The sequence below is a fragment of the Nicotiana sylvestris genome, chromosome 4 (assembly GCF_000393655.2).
Source record: "Nicotiana sylvestris chromosome 4, ASM39365v2, whole genome shotgun sequence".
NCBI classification, from domain to species: domain Eukaryota; kingdom Viridiplantae; phylum Streptophyta; class Magnoliopsida; order Solanales; family Solanaceae; genus Nicotiana; species Nicotiana sylvestris.
The window spans coordinates 67089060-67112202 of record NC_091060.1 but is presented as its reverse complement, the minus strand read 5'-3'; the positions used below and the strand labels follow the sequence as shown (position 1 = coordinate 67112202).

At 38.3% G+C, this 23143-nt stretch overlaps 1 protein-coding gene and 1 long non-coding RNA gene across 2 annotated transcripts; one reads left to right on the top strand and one right to left on the bottom strand.

Moving 5' to 3' along the window:
• Positions 1-333: 333 nt before the first annotated feature.
• On the bottom strand, positions 334-11121 carry LOC138889147 (uncharacterized). Its single transcript, XR_011406775.1, has 2 exons — positions 10339-11121; positions 334-783 (listed from the first exon to the last, which is right to left on the bottom strand). It is a non-coding gene; the product is annotated as an uncharacterized lncRNA (long non-coding RNA).
• Positions 11122-13408: 2287 nt separating this feature from the next.
• LOC104249028 (stress protein DDR48-like) lies at positions 13409-14131 on the top strand. The gene has a single exon (XM_070172982.1). The coding sequence runs from the start codon at positions 13409-13411 to the stop codon at positions 14129-14131; it is 723 nt and encodes a 240-aa protein (XP_070029083.1).
• The last annotated feature ends 9012 nt before the right edge of the window (positions 14132-23143 follow it).

Sequence of the window (23143 nt, the reverse complement as noted above, 5' to 3'; positions counted from 1 at the left end):
TGCACTCTTGCACAGCACTTGCACTGGTGCACCTCATGTGCATTGGTGCACCTCATGTGCTTTGTGCACAGCCTGTGGCCTGCATAAAGATCCTTGCTTAATTTTAAAAATAGTCTGACAACATCCTGCTGCCCATGCTTGCTTTTAGTTAATAAAATGGGAAAGTTTAAGCCTGCCAGGGGAAGGATGGGGTTTAATACTTAATTAGCTAAAGTGGAACTGAAAATGGAAGGCACATGGGAGGAGTATGGTGATACTCTAAACAGGCTGTTAAAAGGGGGTAATGTGAGGGCTTATAGAGGGGACACACACAGAGATATGGGGGGGACAGAATTAGGAGAAGGAAAAAAAAGATAGAGAGAATCAGAACTAAGAAAGAAAATACACACACTGTGAGGGGTGTTGAAAGAGAAAGCTTGAAAGACATACAAAGAGATACAGAAATTATACAATCTACAATCAGAAATTGTTTCTTCCTATTTGTTATTTGGATTTTCAGTTGTTTAACTCGCTGAAATCCATTCTGATTGTTTGAAGTTCCAGCTGTGTCTATTTAGTCAAGTGTTTTCCATTGGTTCACTATTGGTTTGGTCTGCTTGGAGTTCTTGATTCTACTCCACTGGGTTGTGCTCTCGTTTGGCTATTTCTTTCTATTGGCCATAGCTGCATTTCTGCACTTGAGCCCTTTTCTGCTGTTCGTTTTGTTCTGCTGCTGCTCTGTCCTGCTGCTATTGCTAGTCCTGTTTATTTTGCTGCTGATCTCAACATCTTCTTCTTTTTCTCCTGTGCACATTCAGCATTTCCAGGTACACATTTCAGGCCCATATTGATGTAATTGAAACAGCTTGAAAGCATGAAATGAAAAGGTTGAAGAAGTTCAGAATCATTTGTTGTAATATTCATGGCATATTAAGGGGCCTGTGTAGTTGTTAGTTCCCAGTTCAATAGTACGAAAATGTATTGTTAACTAATACACTTCTGAGCTTGGTCCTTCATGTTTTAGTTCGTAGCTATTTGTTAATACAAGGTATGGATACTCCAAACTTACACTATGTTGACTTGTTTCATTTTAGTCTTTGCTGGGTCTCGTTAGGCAGTACATAATATCATGTTCAAATCCCATTAGTAACAACGCCCAGTAGTTAATTCCTTCATTTCAGCCCCAATAAGTCTAGTAAAATTCAATTCAAGAAACGTTTGGACACAAGTATAATATTGGGTCAATCTCGAATGTAATTTCTTTGTCCAATTAAAGTATGTTTCATAAGTTATGGCATCCCTCCGCTTTGTAAATAATCAATCAGAAATCGATAAGAATCCGGATTAGACAAAAGCATATAGTTAATTTAGCATTTTTCTTCTCTTTTAGTTTTTTTTTAGGGACAAATATATTAAAATGTAGCCACTTTAGGATATCCTTTTCTAAAATAGAGACAAGCCTCGCCAAATAAAGGTGCAAAATTGCGGGGCCCTCAATAAATAACCTTGATAATTATCTAGAATTCAGGATGGGCCATTTAATAAATTTCATGGCCTTCTACAAAGATAATAGCGCGTTAGACTCTGTTGGCGCGGTTTAATTAAATCACATTCTTAGATTCGGGTGCACATTGATGTGACCCAAATCCAAATCTCAATGAAGTCCAAATGTGTCGACAATCACGGGTGCATTGATTGTGACGTGGTTCGAGACGCATTTTCACGACGTTGCAATTCTGTAAAATAATTGATAATAGTAAAAGCGATTGAAACTTAATAAAAGCACATAGGTCACAACATGTATTTAAATCGGATATTCAGCCATTATAACAATTTAAGCGACCGTGCTAGAACCACGGGATCCGAGGGTGCCTAACACCTTCCCTCGGGTCAACAGAATTCCTTACTTAGAATTTCTGGTTCGCAGACTTCATTTGGAAAAGTCGAAAATTTCCTCGATTTGGGATTCAAGATAAACCGGTGACTTGGGACACCAAAAAACCAAACCTTTCCCAAGTGGCGACTCTGAATTAAATAAATAATCCTATTTCGAATATTGTCACTTAAATTGGAAAAACTCCCCTCGCGCATTTAACCCTTCGGGGCCGGGCGCGCAAAAAGGAGGTGTGACAATATGCAGATCATCCCTTAATTTCAAGTATATTGAGAGAACATTTCAGCTACATTTGACCTATTTTCAGCACATTATGAATGTAACTTATGATGACCTTTGCCAACTTTTGTTCCACAACTCGTTTGATGTCAAAATGTAACACAAGACTATCATATGATTAAAATAACTCAAAACATAACCTCCTTGTAATGTTAAGCACCTTATTCTCACCCCAAAAGTACATGCTATAACATTTCAAACTTGTCGACTTTCGACGAAAAATATTTTCTTCAATTCGTTTAGCGTCTAAACTTTCTAACCCTCTTGGTACTTGTTATTCATGATCTTAAATATTTGAAACCTCCAAGGTAACATGATTAACTTACTTTATGCACTTTCAAAGATGATCTCATTTTTGAGCTGACATCAATTGACTTACGACATACTCTCACATACAAAAATATGTGGTGTAATAAAAACCTTTTTCCGAGGGTTACCAGTATAAGGCTTTCCAACTGTAGGTTGACACCCTAAGCCAGAGGTACCCTTTTGCTTTAATTGGCTTTGTTATCCCATTTTATGGGGCTCCCAACCCAGTCCCTAGTTGGTACCCATACTTCACCATCTCCCTCATTGCCATCTTCGACCTGTATAGTGGTTGCATACCATGGTTCTGCTCACTTTCCTCCATTCTGTTGCTTGCATGATCCCTACTACATGAAAGCCGACCCCATATAATCCTTATATGAAAGGTATTGAATGCTACAAGTAAGCTGACCGGCTCCACTCCACATGTATCAGAATCTATTAGAAATCCCACTCAAACTTCATACACAGCTGGAGTGTTGAAGGAACTGCCCCTACCATATATATCCACAGCCTCACCAGCAACACGTTGCACGAAGAAGAATGTCCATAAATTTAAACAATATTAGGAACCCAGTTGGTCCAATCTGTAAGGCTAAGTAAATATATCTGATGACATCTTTTTGTGACCCATAAAAAGCTCTAACTCTTACATGGCTTTCCTTTACTTTCCTCAGATGAATACCAAATTCTTGTAGAGTAGAGAACGAAAAAATGTTTGCTCCGGATCTTCCGTCGACAAGCACTCAAGACACGACTTTATCCCCATACTTGACTGTGATATGTAGAGCTCTATTTTGATCCATACCCTCTACAGTAAGTACATCTCTCCGAAAGGAAATCTTGTTTGCTTCGACCATCTTTCCAATGGTTGTTGTCAGCTGCAAATGCCTCACTAGTAGTATTCCTTGGTACATTTACTCAGCTTAGCACCTTCACCAAAGAATCCCATGACCATCAGATCTCATCAAAAAATCCATGATCAGATATTTGAAAAAGGTTATTCCTCAACTATTCTTCCATGGAATACTGTTTAACTAGCTTTTTCCTCAAATATTCTGCTGCCTTAGCATCTATTATATTTCTTATTTGATTTTGTTCTCTACTCGGGTTCCCTTGGTTTACTTATTTTGTGGTGTAACACGTCCCTGATCTGGTCATCCTACGAGCAACTACGGAGTCTATCATTTTACCCTATCCTTTTGACTGGTAAGTCAATGGCACTATTTTCTAGTCTCGACTCTACTAATTTCTAACAGCAAAAGTAGACCTTTGTTGGTATGTTTGTTCAATCACAGGAGGTTTCAAATATACAGTAATAAATGGAGTCTTTTGGGGTATAACTCTTGCAACTTTGGTATTGCCAATAGCGACAATGGTCCCCTTAAAATCATAATCCTCATCCAATGCGATCATGTTTGTCTCTCTGATTTCTATAGTTCAGCAGTGGGTTACAGTTTATATTTGGTGGAGCCGAGGTACATTGGATGGATCCACTTTTGATATGCAGCTCGATCTCATTCTTTATTCTATAACAGTCCTCAGTATCATGTGCATGAACACCCGAATGGTAGGCACAATGTTTGGTATCAAAATATTTGGAGGGTTTATCGGGAATTATCTTTTCCACTAGATATATTAATCTGTCTCTCCTCAACCTCTCAAGGAATGGGCTAAGGGTTCATCAATTAGAGTGTAGTTTCTGGGATTTCTTTCTTCAAAATTTGGGTGTGGCCGTGGTGTAGGCATATGGTCGTGGTGGGTTTGGATTTATATGGTCTTGAAGTGGATTGTATTGAGGTTAAGCATTGTAGTATGGTCGGGAGTTACATACTATAGTGTAGGTGGGTTGATTAAAAGGATGGGTGTTTATGGGGTAGGAGTTTGTTCTACGAGGAGGACTAGACTGATAGTAGGGGACAATTGTTATTACTTCCTCCTTCTTCTTCTTCTTCTTCGCACTACCTATGGAGATTGATTGTCTTGCCTTACTGGCAGCTTGCAGCTCAGCCATTGATTTGCCTGACTTAATTCTTTCTTCCCGAAATTCTCCTATCTTGAACAGCTCGGGAAACTACTGACATATCATACCCATCATCTTTTCAAAATAAATCTCCTCTTGGGCCCTGATAAAATACTTGGTTAGCTCATTATCGTCCAGCGGAGGTTGGGTCCTGGGAGCTTCCGATCTCCAACGGCGAGCGTTCTCTTGAAACAATTCTGAGGGTTTCATAAGAAAATTTACTAGAATGAACCTGTCTATAGTGATCTCGGTATTAAACCTGAAATTTTTATAAAATCCTCAGCCATGTCTTGCCATTCTCTCCAATTCCTAGGGTCTTGTCGGGTATACCAAGTAATTGCTTCTCCTGTCAGACTCCTTATAAATAACTTCACTCTCAACTTCTCATTTCTTCCTACCCCGAGCAACTTGTCACAGTAGGCCCTCAAATGCACATGGTGGGGATCACCCATTCCATCAAAGATGTCAAACTTTGGAGGCTTATACCTTGCGGTAATGTCAACATCGATATGTATACACAACTCTTCATAATCTAGGCTCTCGCTCCCTCATGAAACTTGGAGATTTTTCATCTACTTTCTCAATACTCGCAACTATTCTAACACTGACTCCTCTTCACTGTACCTTGATTCTTTCTCCATCTCAGCATATTGATCAATCTCGTATTACACTCTGGATGTGATGGGCGCGATGAAGGCAGGTTTAAAGGCGGCATATACATGTGGAACATATCACTCAGGGATGGAAATGTGTGCCGCAAGTATGTGCTAGGTCTGATTGTAGGTAAAAGTGATGTTGTCATGAGGAGAGGTATGAACTAAATTTGTAGGGACTGGTGGATTGTGTTGTGTTTTGAAATAGTTTGGGATATAAGGTGTATGTATAGGGGGTTTGGCCGATTTGTAGGATTTACATGTGGAATAAATTGGGTTGTGGGATTTGAGGTGACAAAGGTTGGGATACTGGCTATTTATCGGATGGTTGGAGGTAAATTGTCAGCGATGGAATCAAAGGAAGGGAAATGGGGTGGTTGCAGAAGCATCGCCATGGCCAAATGTGGCATCTCCTAGATATGTTGTACTTCCTCTTTTAGTGATTCCATTTCTTTCTCCATCCTAGTAGTGTGCTATCATTTCGGATATCATCCTTTTCCTCCTATTGCCCTGGGTTGTTGGCTATTAATAAAGCGTTTCTTGTTGGGTCGTCAGTTGCAGACATCTTTCCCTTAGATCTCAGATTGTACGGTAGCTTAGACAGTGTTACGTATGAACACAAACCAACCTCTATTTTTGGGGTAAAATTAAAGTAACAAAGCGATAAAATAAGAGAAAGTATAAGTTAGTCTCAGAGTTTATACAAATATAAGCACATAGAGCAATTAGTTCACGTATTCAGATAACTGTGTTTCCTAAGAGAAGAAGGAGCTCTCTTTGCGGGAGGTTCTCATGTCACAAATATTTTACAAACAATAATATTTAGGCACATATCCCGAGCAAGCTTTAGTTTTCATTGATAGACTTTTGGATCACAAGAGATGGGAGCGGTGGTTACAACATTGTGGGCTCAATTGTTCGCCCTTAGGGAAATGAAAAAGGGGTAAAAGATAATGGGAAATCAACCAGCCACTTAATAATCATCCTCAGAGTCACCTCCCAAGTTTTCTTCTTCAGGCTCCTCCTTAGGGTCCTCTTCGACTTCTTCTTCCTCCACATCATTGTTGTACTCAGGCTCTTCCTTAGGATCCTCTTCTAGCTCTGTTTTGACACAATTTATATGTACTCAATCACCCGATCATCGTCCTCATTTGGCGATAAAATATGGTTGACCGTCCCTGGTACCAATTGTCGATGCATGGCGGTAGTGACAAGATAGTGAGGCATGATCTCATGATATAAATGCAGAGCTACTACTAAATCCTCTAGTCTGGTCAACCCTTCTTTACTAGGTCTGGCCAACTCATCCTCCTTGTTGATCCACACGAAGTATTCAGGCGTATACAAGGAATTCTGACTCATCGGCCTCATGATCAAGTCGTTCCATTCATCTTGATGTCTCCTCACCCTCGGGATTGGAATTTACCATTTTAATCGTCTTCATATAAAGTTGTCCTTGACCAGAAGGGTACGTCTTAGATCAGGCAAAATTGCCTTAGAACGCACAGAGGTACAGATGGCTGGATTCCTTCAAGTCCCACTAACTCAATGAAGTATTTTATGTGGCTCCACATAGTTTCCCTGCTACTTAACCATGAAAGCATCCAGTTCACAAATTCTCCACTCAAATAGGTCAACATGTCACGCCACTCCTATTGCCGGTGCGGTGTAACCCAGTGCCTCATCCTTTTATTATGGGCCTTGATAATGTTACTAATGCCTACAAAATATTCGACGGTTGCCTCCCTCTAAAAGAAATGTTCAGTGGCCCAAATATGGAGTAGTAGGTTGCAACCTTTTAAAAATTCATATCCTTTGGAGCATATTGACAATGATTGGAATGTATCTGCTAATATCATAGGAACAAGAGTGATTTGTAGATTCCCTCACAAGGATGCCAAAATCATGGGCAACAAGTTGATGTTGATTTGTCCCTTTCTTTGCGGGAAGACCAGCAATCCCAATAATAGAGAGACTCTATCATGTTTCTTGATCTCATTGAAACTTCTCAAGATGCCACTCGTAACTTTCCCGGTGTCCGAATCTTTCTAACATCTAGTCTAAGCTCACCCATCCACCTTCAAAGTTTCTCAAATTCCTATTGTTTGTTAGACCCAATGCATGAAGGAACATGTAGTCGGTCATAACAACATGTAGTGACAATTCACAATCGACGAACTTGAAAACACCTTATCTGGGTCCCAAAACCCTATGAGCAATCTTTTAAGGACCTTGTCAGCTAAAATATTCATCATAGCGGCCAGTGCTCCCAAGTGTGTTCTGATCTCAACCCCATGCTCCCGGTGAATGTTTCTCCACCACTAGTTAAGCTTGTGTGGTGCATCCATGACTATGTTAATTTCGAGTATGTTGTAGTTGTTTTCCATCTATAAAGGTAAAAAGGTTTGGAAAGTGTTTGATATGGATATTTAGCATCTCAACAGGATTGATTCGTTGTTCCACAAAAGGCATGTCGTTGGGTACATGACCCCGTTAATATTAAGTTGGGTTTCCTAATTATGAGTCAATGCCAAGGACCGACTCACCTAAGGTTTATGCAGCATGAACTATATTTGCTACAGTAGATTGTTTCCTAATTTTAGAGTTGGACTGAACACTGTGAAACATTATGTCAATTGACCTGCCAAAGTTGTTCTCTCAAACTAGAGAAATTTGAAAGAAGGTTCGGAGGGGTATAAAAGACAATCATCGTGTATTGATTGTGTAAGGCCAAGAGTCGATAGAAAAGAACGTGGTGACGGTGTATAATGTAGTAACAGATAATTGTGATGGTAGTAACAACATTAAAAGCATGCAAATAAGTACATGTTTAACGAGTTATAGAGATATAAACAAGTAAGACAAGTAAGCACATATTTTAAAAGTTAAGCACAATTAAAGGAACATATAAACAAACATCTCCAGTTCAAACAAGACAAGTAAGTACACATTGACGTATTTCAGCGAATATGATATAAACTCAGATTCTTTTTATTTACCTATAGGCCTTACTTTTCCTTGGTTCCTAAAATAATCAATATATAACAGAAGTATCCAATTATAGTATTAGTAGCAAAGATATATACACACAATAAGCAGAAATTTTATTGTCTAAAAGTGAGAAGAGAAAAGGAAACTAGATTATTTGTTATAGGGCCAGTGGACCAAGCCCTGCAGGTCTAAAGCAGAAGCAGACTTCATAAAGCAGGAAAGGAAAACTAGACTTGAACTTGGACCTGAGTTCTAAAGAACCCGGTAGCCCCAGTTCAAACATGCACCCAAAGAGATAAATAAAAATAATTATTAAAACCAATATGAGGCACAACAAAACAAAATAACAATGAGTAAACAATATTAAAGAATAAAGTGAAACTATTTTCATTTGTATTAATCCTAAAAGGATCAATAATAGTCAGTGATTAGAGGCTTAAAGCAAAACCTTATCCATGGAAAAATACCCTTTGAATCCCCGGCACATTAGAGTTCATAAGGATCTCATAAACACCGAGCAGTGTTTGTGCCAGGGAAGGGCACAGGTTCCACTCCAAATACCCTTAACCATATATAGTTACTCTTCCCCAAAGGTTTAGATACAAATGAGGTATTCACTTTAGCAATTAACATGAGAGCAGTTGTAGATATAAAGGTTCAGACAAGAATTTCCACAGAAACATTATCATTACATCATTAACCTTAGAATCAGAACTCAAACACAAGTAGGCAAACTACTACAAGTACTTAGAGTATCAATGACCATTTATAGCATGTATCAGAACAATTAAAGAAAAACTACCATACTGATGTAAGAACAGAAGGAGTAAGTGGAATTTATTAGCAAATCATCTCTAGTTTAGAAATGCTAAATTAAGTGATCAAAATGATTGGAAAGACTTGCAAATTAATCTCATTAGTTCTGCTAAAAGTTCAGTATTTCAAGGAACCTCAACTAGGTTCACAGTACTTCAACAGTGTTTTAGTGACCTTAAGAACTGTCAGAAGTAAACATACACACATGATTGAGTATTTATTCTACTAAACACTTATATTAACTAGTATTAGCTTCCTAACGATAATAACAACATCAGAGACATCAAAGTAGGCTAGACAAATAAGTTTTGATCTAATTCAAACTTAATATCAGGACATCTAGTCTATCAGGTTACTTCAAAATTCATGATTACGTCATAGAGACACGGATATGACCCAGACATGGGGCAGTGTTCATTTCAACAAGAGAAGCAAGTATTATTGAGTTTGCTCAAGCTTATTAATGACAGCAGTAAACTCCCCATTTCAAATTCTGTATAGCTCAGGCTACTAAGTTATTAGGGCAGACAAGATTCAATTTTCTTATTTGACAAAATCGTTTTCAAATAAAGCACTTGGTAGTTTATTCATGAAGCTTTATTACATGACAAGCAGGTAAAAGGTACATGAGCATCAAGGTGTAAACACAAGTATAGAAATCATCAAGGATCACTTAACCAAGTATAGAAATCTTTCATATAGAAGTCATTAAGGATCACTTACAAGATCAGATGAGCAGATTGCATGACAACTAAACTGATGAACTCATTACATGAGTTTAGGTTATAATAACAGATTTGCATGAATCCTTATGTGTGCACATCATACATGGTTTCAATAATAAATTGTTCAGTCATTGTAAACGAGTCAAAGACATAATATGAACTATAATGAAAATAACTTTTATTTGATCCATAGCATGGCATAACATTACAAACATAAGGATCCATATGGCATGGTGCAGCAGATGAGCTCTTAAAATGACATTAAACAAGGTCTAAAAGGCATAGTTCAATTTAGTTGTCCAAACACAACAGTACAATCATTATTCAACTGATAGAGTATGCATAACATTAGCTTAGGCCTAGTTCAATTCATTATAAAGATATTTAACAGGATCAGTAATCAAGAAGGCATTTATTATTTATCTAAATCGTAGGAAAAGAAGTTCATTAGCAACAACAATTTGGCCAACAACATTAACACAATCATAACCATTCAGGAGATAATTTATTCAATCAGCAAGAATGACATGTGAAGGCAGGATATAATAAACACGAACATGAGATACTGATATGCATTACAAATGAGAGCTAATTATCAGAGAATACATCATATACACGAAGCAATACAATTAATTAAAGAAAGAGGAGGAGAGAGAATCAGTGTACATTGACCTTCTGCAGGGCAGCAAACCAAACAAGAGCTTTTTGTTTAACCGTTTGGGAGTCCAAACCCCAATTAATCATGTACAACAACCCAACTCGAGCAAAAATGAAAGGAAGAAAAGAAAGTTAAGAGAAAGCTATTGGACCTTCAAGACTTAACCGAAAAGCCTTAAAATTTTGAAATCTTTCAATGTTTTAACTGATAGTGTTAGGTATATTCGCCTTTGTCAAGTCATGTTAGTTGAGAGCATTGAAAGTTCATATTTATAGTGGATGTTGAAGCCTTAGGAATTCAAATTAGTTCGAACAGGCAGTGAATGCTGACGCTAAATGATAGGTGAAATTAGGAGGAATGAAGGGGAAATCAGTGATGGATTTTACTTAAGAGGAAGGAAGTCGGCCATTGAAGTCTACAACCCAGTGGTCAAACCCCGATATCTAGAGGCCACTATGTTTGATCTCTGGAGAAAGAATCACGATGATGAAGCTGAAGATACAACTATGCATTCTTTGATTTGAAAGAACGGAAGAGAAAATCAAACAAATTGAAGTTTTGTATTTTAGGTCTAGGATTTCAGATTTGAGGATTTGATGTGTAGTGATGAAAGGTGAAAGAATCAAGCGAGATTCGTGCATATAGGAGGCAGATTCAGTGTTGTAAAGTTCGAATTCGTGACCTTGCGTCAATTTCTGTAAGGATTGAAGAATGATGGGAGATGAGAGGTTGAGAGAATAGAGAGGAAAGGAGGAAAGAGAGGCGGCCGTTCAATGTGAGAAATGATTAGGGTTAGGGGTCACTTGGTTGGTCTCTAAGGTATAAAGTGAAATATGAATCGTAGGCCGTTAGATCATTTGAACAATGACGGTGATAATTCCAGATATAAAACCCAGTAAACTGGTTAATGGGGAAAAAACGTGGACCGTTAAATCCGTGTGATCCAACGGTTAGGATAAAATTTGATGAGAGGTTTAAAATAAAAGAAAAAGTGGGAATAAATTTGGACCGTCGATGATTTGGATTGACGGCCCATATCACTTATGTTTGTTTTGAGAGTGGAGGGTGCAGATAACGTGGCATGATTACATTGACTCTCAAGAGTTGGCATGAATTGCCAAGGTGGATGGGAGGGGATAGTTCCAGATCAGGTTGAGCAATTGGGCCTCTGTTTTTGGGATGAATTGATTTAACACATAGCAACATTGTGTTTCATTAGGCTTTGCAATTGTAGCCTTTTAATCTTTTAATTCCTTTAAAATTAACTTAATTAAGCTTAATTAATTCTAATTGAATATGATAAAAATATAATCATCAAATTCACTATAAATTACTGTAATTAATTCATTATTTATTAATATACTTTATTTACCAAATTATGAAATTTAATTTTGATTGATTTAAATAATGAGCGGTGTAATTAAAAATCAAAGATTAATTTATTAAATTAATTATAAAACTTTTGTATCAAAATATAGAGGTTGTTTTAATAATTTTAAAATAGTAAGGGTAATATATTTTATAAGTATTTAATAATAAATTATTAGTTTAACACTATTAATTACTAATTTCCTATTATATTTATATGAAAATAGGTATTATTGATTAGAAAACATGGTAACCACATTTATTGCAATACATCAAGTATAAATAATTTAATTTTTAAAGGAAGAGTCAAAATTAGTCGTCAACACTTATATCTTGTCCAAATTAACTACTAAATCGTATATTAAATTCGCTATCATATTTTATGACTGCGTGAAGCACTAACAAATAACTAGTTTCTACTAAATGCCGACTAATCAGAGTTATGAGATTCCTTAACGGTATGATTGGGTAAGTCTTCTCAAGCAATATATCCATATATATTCTCTCATAAAGATAAAAAAGCTTAGATTTCACCTTCACAAATACCTTCTAAACTGGAATTACTTCTTCCCTTTTGTCATTTAATATATTTGGATCAATAGAAATAATAACAATCAAAACAACACGGACTTTCCTATTAATATTAACCATGTCATCCAAAAAGCAATTGAATTTATTCTTCTCACTGGAAAATGTCCTAGCACATGTACCAAAATCCCCATTAAGATTAAATGGAACAAGCCATCTAGAGGGTGGTTTAAACTAAATATTGATGCTTGTTTTAAAAATCACAACGAAAAAACTTGCATTGGAGGAATAATCAGAGATACCCGTAGGAATTGGATAGTTGGATTTGCTAAGACTACCCAGGCTACTTGATCACTATATGCAGAAATGAAAGCACTCATGGAGGGGCTAAAAACAACACAAGAATGAGGAATGTTCCCGCTGGAAATAGAGACGGACTCCACGGAGGTGATTCATTCAATACATCAAGGAACAGATTATATAATAACATTGTTGATAAATGCAGGTTGTTCATGCACCAACAGAAGGTGATCCTCCAGCACACCTTCAGGCAAGGGAATAGGATTGCACATCACTTGGCAAAGAAGTCAAGGCAGAAAGGAAAGCAAGTTTTTGTATTACCACCATGTTATGTAGACTCTCTAGTAGAGAGTGACCAAAAGGAACTCTATGTTTGTATTAAGACTTTATCTTATGATGTGTAATATCTTAGCAAGCTTAGGAAATCGAAGTGTCCTTAGTGACAGAAACTATGAAGGCTATGTACGCAACAACTAGTTATTAATACATATTATTCCTGTTTGCTCAAAAAAAAAAAGATAAAAGTAGAATGAAAAATCTGAACCGCAAATTCAACGTATTATGCCTATTGCGGGGGAAGTTTATAAGTGATGTAAATAGCAAATCTGATTCCAAATGCAAGGTGGTGTGCAAATCTGATTCCATATGCAAGTTGGTGTTTGGGGATAAAGTCGGGAGCATTTTTGAATGCCCAAGTGTTAGAGACGACCACCACTAAATGTGCGCCATTTCAGAACCTCAATAAGAGGAATAAGATCCTCACTTATCTGATTGGAATCCGAAAATCCTCTTGCCATAGCCCTATAAATCTGATCAACTCTACAGACCATTTATACAAGCAAATAGCTCAATATTTTAGTACGACTCCTCTTCTTTAGACAATCCAAAATGGTTCTCCAAACTGAAAGCTATCCTGCTCCTGGCTTCAAGCAGCAACAAAGCTACTATAACGGGAACGACTTCTACTCCTCTGAGGACAAATATAACAGCAACTACGGCTCAAGCATGCAAATGACAAAGCCTTATGGTTATCCCAGCGTAACCACTCCTCAGCGCACCCAACATCACATGATGATGAGCCAAGGCGGCTATAGCCATGACGATGATAGCTGGTACAACAAGGACAAGTACCAAACGGGCTATGGTCACCACAATAGCCATGGCCAATATGGGCACATGTCCCATGATTCCTCAAACTTTTCCAGCGATAATAGTGACTATGGGAGTGGAATGCAGCACTCTAGTTCCCACATCGATGGTGGCTATGGGAGCGGAATGCAGCACTCTAGCTCCCGCATGAATGGTGGCTATGCGAGTGGAATGCATCATTCTAGTTCCCACATGAATGGTGCCTATGGGACTGGAATGCAGCATTCTAGCTCCCACATGAATGGTGGCTATGCGAGTGGAATGCAACATTCTTCCAACATGAACAGTGACTTTGGGAGTGGAATGCAACAATCCTCTTACTCTCATATTCCTAGGGGATTGGGACCAACAGAACACGCTTCTCCAAAATACTATGGACAGGATTCCGATAGGGCCCCTGGTTACTATGAGCAGCACAACAAGAATACTGATATGTGGAATTTGAAGAGTTTGGATGATTAAATTCCCAACACTTTTATATAAGGTGAATCTGTGTGCTTTGGTTGAGGCTTTGGCTATATCACAAAGGCCTGTAACCTAAATAACAAATATAAACAACCCTGCTGCTATCTAGTTATCCATGTATTTGCTTTTTTATAACTAAACTAAGAATAATTTGAATTATATGCAGCTATAATGATCTTGAGGAAGTCTTTTATAATCGTAGGTGTTGTCATGTTACAGTTCCATAACAGGGCCGAAATAAACTATGTGAATGTCACGACCCAATTCATCTGAGCCTTGACGGCACCTAACCTGCCCCTTTAAGCGAACCAAACAACACAAGAATACCCAAAACATTAGACAATAAAACCATAATAAAGTCGAATAGTTAATAATATAGATAAGAGAGTAATACCAAATCCATTACGACGTTGGAACGACCAAAATTATCCCCCAGGAACCGGGTAAAATTAATTACTCATGAGCATCTATGAAGAATAGCAATACCGCTATCTCAAATACACAATATTGTCTGAAATAAAGAACAATAGAAAAGATAGAAGTGTTGGACTTTAAGCCATTGGGCTTTAAAGTAGAAGAAGTGTGAATTGGAAATTGAGGGAAATAAAATGGAGAGAAAATGAAAATTTGAAAAAGTGAACTTTTGTCTTGCACTTTGTCCCTCATTGGTGAGGGACAATCATATTTGTGTGCTTATATATAGATTCACTTCTTAAAGCTCTTAAAAGGAGTTGAAGAGAATGAACCCTCGCGATGTCGTCGTCGCTCGCTCGGCTTCGGATTTGTCAAATGATCGATAAGATTATTTTTTGGCTTTCATCTATGATCTTTCTTGATACAGCCATTCCCATTCATGTGGGGGATTGTTGGACTTTAAGCCATTGGGCTTTAAAGTAGAAGAAGTGTGAATTGGAAATGGAGGGAAATAAAATGGAGGGAAAATGAAAATTTGAAGAAGTGAACTTTTGTCTTGCACTTTGTCTCTCATTGGTGAGGGACAATCACATTTGTGTGCTTATATATAGATTCACTTCTTAAAGCTCTTAAAAGGAGTTGAAGAGAATGACCATCGCGTCGTCGTCGTCGCTCGCTCGGCTTCGGCTTTGTCAAATGATCGATAAGATTATTTTTTGGACAAAATTTATTTAATTATTTAATAATTAATTAAATGTCAAATCACTGCTGAAACTACGCCAGAACCCTACTGAAAGTTCAGAGGGCCTCGCTGGCCGCGGTTCTGCCGCGACCGCGGTAGAATCGCGACAGTCAGGTTCAGAGGGCCTCTCTGGCCGCGTATTTTCTGAAAAGGCACCTTTCCAGACACCTCTTCTAATATTTGCCTATAAATTCTGAGGCAAAGCTGCATCTTCAAAATACGAAAAAACGCTCTAGAACTTCTTTCTTTCTGAATATACTGCATCCTAATTCGCAGTCTCTCTCTCTCAAATTCGTAAGTGTGATTTTGCTTCGTTCTTTGAGTTCGTTGGTATCCTGCAGTTTGTATTGCCACTGTTGCAGGAAGGTTTATTCCGTTTTATCCTGGGAGGATTTAATCCATTACCTTGGCAACGTGTGAGGGGGTTAAAATTCCTTAAGGACGCACAAGAAAATTGTGGACTCGGAATATTTCTGATTCTTTACTATTTTATACATTTCTTTATTCTTCTAACAGTTCTAATTTTTTGTTTTAATACAGTAACGCTCACAAGAAGGTGGTTCTAATGTGTTGTGGATTAGATAGGGCAACTCACCACAATAAAGTTTCCAAATAAGCTGTTATGATCCTTCTTGAGCTTCACCAGTACTAGACTTAGTATCTGCAGATAAAGTGCATGAGTATAATATGAATAAATAAAACGTAGTCAGTTAAGTATCATCGATTGCGCCCAACTGAACAATAAGAAGGAGTAATATAAATATAAAGGACGAGGATAAAATAATTTGAGATGCACAAGTCTAGCATTTATATGAATGCAACAGCAAAAACCTCTAATCACTAATGCATGATAATTCCTCAAACAATACATAAAATTGGCACTTCTCGTGTCAAACGAACCTGTGCCCACAGTGGCGGTCTTAGGATTTTGCACAAGCGGGTTCAGTCAAAGACGAGCGCAAGTAATAGTATAAATAGTGTCGGGTATGACGACCAAGATTTGATCATTTTATTTATTTATTTATTTATTAATTATTCTTAACACAATCTCAAAATGAAGTTATTTTAAAATTGGCACTCTATAGTTTTAACATAATTAAAAATATTTTTAAAAAGGTACAAAAAAATTATCTATCTATTTGTAGAAATTTATTTAATAATTTACAAATTTTACTTCAAAAATTTATTAACTCTAAAATATTTAAATAAATCTAGAGTTTTCTTTGTTACTGATAAGATGTTGTTATCTAAAAGAGCGAAGAGAATAAATCTATAAATACTAAACTAATTCAAGTAACAATTTTTTGGAACTATATACCAAACTAGAAAATTAAGTATAAAACAAATAAACGTTACTAAACTAAATAAAACTAACTAATTATAAATAATTTCAACAAATGTACTTGCATTTTATCAAATTTTAAGAAATAACGAGCAAATTTCACTTTGTAGGTAGGTTTGATTTTTTTTTTAGCAGATTAAACTATAGAATAAATTGTATTCTGGCAAAAAAGAAGATAAAGTAACATAGTAAAATAACAAACGAGTGGACATGAGAGTAATATTAGAGGGACTCTTGGTTAATTTGAAACACACTTATCTTGGCCATTGGTTGCGTACACTTCGTCCTACAATACAGATTAAAAGAACAATTAGAAAATGGACAAAATGGACTCGAACTTGGCACCGCCTAGACAGCTTGAACCCGCTTGACCACCTCGACCAAGAGCATGTTTGTTCAAAGTGGGTTCAATTTTATAATTTTTACACAACTGTCATCTGTTTAAGTATAATTTATCAATATATATAATATAATTTTTCAACGAAGCGGGTTCAACTGAACCCCCTTGACACCATGTGGGTCCGCCCCTGTGTGCCCATACTACCCATGGTAATTAGGCGATACAGTGACTCATGAGGGAGGGGTCCGTATCCACAGGCAATATCAGATCGCATGTACAATTCACATGAATTCCATAATCACAATTAAGCGTGAAATCACATATGCAAGTTATAACGCATATGAATAATCCATGACTATCAAGTAAATAATGTAATAAAATATGCATATATCCTATCATGTTAAACTACAAGAGATGCCTACCCCAATGCGCAGTAAATTATAGTGTTCTTGAGAGTGTTTTTGGTGTGAGTAACATCTGTATCTTTGACGAGATACAAGGGGATAAGACCACCGCCTCAATTCTCCAAGCAGGTGAGTAAGTTGCCTGCTTGGCAGCTTGAGCAGTGCAACTTCGGATACTTGTATCTCTCTACTCCGATATCGTATTGACAAACGATTTTCCTCGTTAGAAACTAGACACATGAATCTTTAATTCCATATAAATATCTCCTTGTAACTCTCAACAGATTGGGAGAAACTGTGTCGAAACCTGGCCTATAAACCTGCCAGTTTTTTCGAAGTGCGGCAACGTGACTTGGCGACCCTACTTTAAAAATTCATATTTCTCTACCCGATGTCGTATGAATAAATAGTTTGGACCGTCGGAAACTAGGTTCCAATACCTTCTTTTTGGTATGATATATGTCCCAAAATGACATCATAAAGCTTACGAATTTAATTTCTCAAAACGGCTTGTTACAAGGCAAATCTTAACGCGACTTTTCCGTAAGTTAAATCCAATTTTTCCCAAACTTTATATTTTATGTCCAAACATCATATATAGTCATATTATGACTTTACACTCATTCAAATTATGATTAACAAGTCTCATATTCATTATATGTCACCTTAGGACACACAGGGTGTAACACCAAACTTGTGGACTTTCGACAAAACTTATCTTCTTCAATTCGCTTATCTTCTAAGCCTTTCAACCATCTTGGTGCTTGTTATTCATGATCTTAAATATTTGTAACTTCCACGGTAACATGATTAACTTACTTTATAAACTTTTCAAAGATGATTTCATTTTTGAGTTTACATCAATTGACTTACGACGTACTCTTACGTATGAAAACATGAGGTGTAATATCATTCCCCCCTTTGGAATATTCGTCCTCGAATATTGACTGATGGGCTTATCAGTCTCGCCACCCATAGCTCTTGCGAATATTTTAAAATTGTCCTTGCCATCTAGCCAACTATTTTATGAACAAATCCAACGGCCAGGGCATTCCCCCCTTTAGGCCTCTTTCTCACACCACGATTTATGGATGGAATCCTTCCAATCTCGTAACTGTTGCTACCTTCTATCATGTAGATTGTACGACTCTGTCCTTGTATGGGCACATATGCGACTCTTCCATAACCACATTCAATCTCTTACCAACTGTCTTTCTTGATGTAGGTATCATTGTATTACGAATGAAATAGAATTTAGGAGTTTGAATTCCTACAACTAAGCTCGACCACATGATCTAGAGTAAGAAGAAAGAGTGACAGTCCTAGATGCCCTGAGCCTCCTGCTTATAAGTGTGGTGCACAACACACCCATAAACAAGACTCTACTAGACATGGCTTATAGACTCCCTAGAACAGAACTGCACTGATACCACTTTGTCACGCCCCAAATCTGGGGAGGCGTGGCTGGCACCCGGCGTCGTGCTGGCCCGAGCGAACCACTTTATAACTCATGATCATTCTACCAAAACTAGAACATACATAGGTCGAGTTGGCTGAACTCATTCCTTTTGCAACTATCATGGGCCAACATGGCCATAACTCATACTGTACAACTGTAAGTAGGCAAACACTGTATCAGCGAACCATCGTACTTAACACATGAATATATATAGGCCATCAAGGCCTCTGACATATTGTACATAATGAACCTATGTGTCTACAAAGCCTCTAAAATTATTCGACATCAAATGAGACAGGCCCCGAGCTACCCATAAGTTTGTAGCATAACTCTGACACGATGACTTATAGACTCAGGTGCACTTCGAATAAAGTGAATTCTTACCAATCCTTCGCCGAATCCTAACCTCATCGACTATGAGGGCTCATCAAATTGATTACCCATAGCTGTAGGCATGAATGCAGTGTCCACAATAAAAAGGACGTCAGTACGAATAATATACCGAGTACATAAGATAGAACTGAAACATAATAATAAGTCAACATTAATGAAAATGATATAAGAATCACATGAACCTCTGAAGTACTACCATATATGCATACTTATTATATTTATATATATATATATATATATATATATATATATATATATATATGTGTGTGTGTGTGTGTGTGTGTGTGTGTGTATAAACTCTTTGGAACTATTATCCATATTGATGCATGACTGCCCAGCTGATCAATGGTGTAATGACCCAAAAGATCATCACTTGTTTTAGAAATAAATTATGTGTTCTGAGGACTTAAAATCTCCTTTTGTCTCACCGTGCTCAATCCGGACGTGTATCCAAAAAGCCATTATGTGAAAATCTGTAAAACAAAAAATGATAAATTTTGCTTTTAAAATGAATTTAAGTTGACTTCGATCAATATTTTGGGTAAACAGATCCGAACTCATGATTTGACGGTCCCGGAGGGTCTGTAGGAAAATATGGGACTTGGATGTATGCCCAAAATTAAATTCCGAGGTCCCAAGCTCGATAAATGAATTTTTGAAGAAAATTATTTAGCTGAAATTTTAAGAGTTTTTAGAAACTTGAATGTATTGGAATTTGGTGGTGGAAACAAGAGGTAAAGCGGTAGTTGAGGCTTGAATTGTGTTCGTGGCATCGAGGTAAGTGTTTGGTCTAACCTTAGCTTGAAGGATTAAGAGTTGTGTCTTAATTGCTATGTGTTAATTATGGAGTACAATGTATAGGCATGGTGACCAGTATCTATACGTCGATGTCAAACATGCCCGTAGGTCTAGTGTCGTAATTGTTGTGACTCCATTGAGATTTATTCATGCTTAATATATTGATTATCATTGTTGGTTCCCTTGCCGGGATATTATTGTTCATGATATTGTCTCCCTTGCTAGGATGTTATTGTTTACGATATTATCTCCCTTGCCAGGATGTTGTTGTTATACTTTTGTTCCCTTTCTGGGATTCTTTTGTGATTGATGTTGATTTGTAAATGGGATTAGGTTGCACGCCTGCAACGAGATATATGAAATGGGATCGGGTTGCACACCTGCAATGAGATATATAAAATGGGAGCGGGTTTGCATGCCTGCAACGAGATATATGAAATGGGATCGGGTTGCACGCCTGCAACAAGATATATGAAATGGGAGCGGGTTGCACGCCTACAACAAGATATATGAAATAGGAGCGGGTTGCACGCCTGCAACAAGATATACGAAAAGGGAATGGGTTGCATGCCTGCAACGAAATATATGAAATGGGAGCGGGTTACACGCCTGCAACAAGATATATGAAATGGGAGCAGGTTGCATGCCTGTAACGAGATATATGAAATGAGATCGGGTTGCATGCCTGCAACAAGAAAGAAATGAAAGTGAATACTATGTTTGTTTTCCTCATTATTGTTGGCAATTAAATTCTGGTTTCCTTATAATCCTCTTTGGTATTTTGTTGTTATCTGACACTCCCCATAGCATGTTTTCCCCTCCCCATCTTTAACTGTGAATATCTACTTTTATTTTCTGATGTACATGATTTAACTGCACATGTTTATTTGGTAGTCTTGTCCTAGCCTCATTACTACTTCGCCGAGGTTAGGTTAGGCACTTATCAGCACATGGGGTCGGTTATGCTGATACTACACACTGCATTATATGCAGATCTCGGTGCTACAGCTTTTGGACCATAGTGAGGGTGTTTTCTTCAGTCCAACAGGCGACCCGAGGTAGTCCTGCAGGTGTCCGTAGGCCTTGGAGTCTCCTTCTATCATTTCCTTCTGTTTTTACTTATTCAGAGACAAATTCGTATATTTTTATTCAGATCTTATTTGTAGTATTCTTAGACAGTCTGTGAAATTGTGACACCAGATCTAGGTAGTTTTAGTTTATGTGTGGGGATTTGTATCGGTAATACTAAACTCGTTATATTTCAGTCTTTCGCTTTATTATTTTCGCCATTTATATAATGTTTGTTCACCACTGTTAAGGGATTAAAAGTGAAAAAGGTTAAGTAAATAGAATAATTTGGCTTGCCTAGCTTTCACTAGTAGGCACCATCACAACTCTCGAGGGTGGAAAATCCGGGTCGTGACAAGTTGGTATCAGAGCTCTATATTACTTAGGTCTCACAATTCACGGACAATCTTAGTAGAGTTTGAGGGATTGGTATGGAGACGTCTGTATTTATCCCCCAGAGGCTACAGAGTTAGGAAAAATTTCACATCTATTCTTTCTTGTCGTGCGGTTTGGTTTCTCAATGATAATTGAATTTCTACTATGTTCTTTCGTAGATAGCGAGAACACGCACTTTCTCATCCACTGATCAGTAGCCCGAGCCCCCAGCAGTAGCTCCCACGAGGGGCAGAGCGCGAGGTCGAGGTCGTGCTAGAGGCTGAGGCAGGGACAGAGCTCAGCCTAGAGCAACAGCACCAGCGGCAGAGCCTTAGGTTGAGTTTGATGATGAGGTTCCGGCCCAGGCAGTTCTGGTGGGCCCAGCTCAGGTCCCAGAGGGGTTCATTGCTACCCCAGTATTCCAGGATACTCTGGTCCATCTTGTGGTCCTTATGGAAAGTGTCACCCCGGCAGGCTTGCTTCCTGTAGCACCAGCCATCTCTTAGGCTGGAGGAGAAGCCCAAACTCCTACTACTTGCACTCCGGAGCAGATGGCTCCCAAGTTTCAAACTCCAGTAACTCAGCCAGTTGCAGCAGTTCAGCCGGGTGTGGTAGCTCAGACTAGTGATGGAACAGCTATGTCTGCTGATGCCTTGTAGAGATTGGACAGGTTCACCAAGATCTTCACTACCACCTTCAGCGGTGCATCTTCTTAGGAGTCCCAGGATTATTTAGACAGCTATCATAAGGTTCTCAGGAACATGGGGATAGTGGAGACCAATGGGGTCGAATTCGCTGCTTTTCGTTTGTCTAGATCCGCCAAGACTTGGTGGAGAGATTATTGTTTGGCTAGACCAGCCGGGTCACCAGCTTTGACTTGGGATCAGTTTTCTTAGCTATTTCTAGAGAAGTTTCTTCCTATCACTTAGAGGGAGAACTATCGAAGGCAGTTTGAGCGTCTCCATTAGTGTTCTATGATTGTTACTCAGTATGAGACTAGATTTATTGACTTGGCCCATCATGCTCTTCTTATACTTCCCACTGAGAGAGAGAGTGATGAGGTTCATTGAGGGACACATTCAGCCTATTCGATTGCAGAGGTCTAAGGAGAAGGGGAGTGAGATTTCTTTTCAGGAGACGGCTAATGTGGCTAGGAGGGTTGAGATGGTTCTATCGTAGGGAGGTGGTCAGTGGTCTGACAAGAGACCTCATCATTCTGGTAGGTTCAGTGGTGCCTCGTTTGGAGGTAGGGATTCTTTTGGTAGGGGCCATCCTTTTAGGTCGTTTCATTCAGCACTTCAGGTTTCTCACAGTGCCCCAGGTGGCTGTGGTTCTCATTCATCGGTAGCTCCTATCAGTGCACCTCCATTTTAAAGTTTTCATGGTCGTCATCCCCAGCAGTAGAGGACTTGTTTTACTTGTGGTGACATGAGACATATTGCTAGATTTTGTCCTCGAGCACCGAGCAGTTCTCAGCATCAGGGTTCCCGTGCCATGGTTCAGGCACCGAGTGTTCCACCGCCCGCTCAGCCAGATAGAGGTGGAGGTAGGGGTGCTAGAGGTGGAGGTAGAGGTATTAGAGGTGGAGCTTAGGCCGCTAGAGGTGGAGGCCAGCCAGCCAGCAGGAGGCCGTCATAGAGATGTAGTTCAGAGTGGTGGGGCCCAGCCCCAATG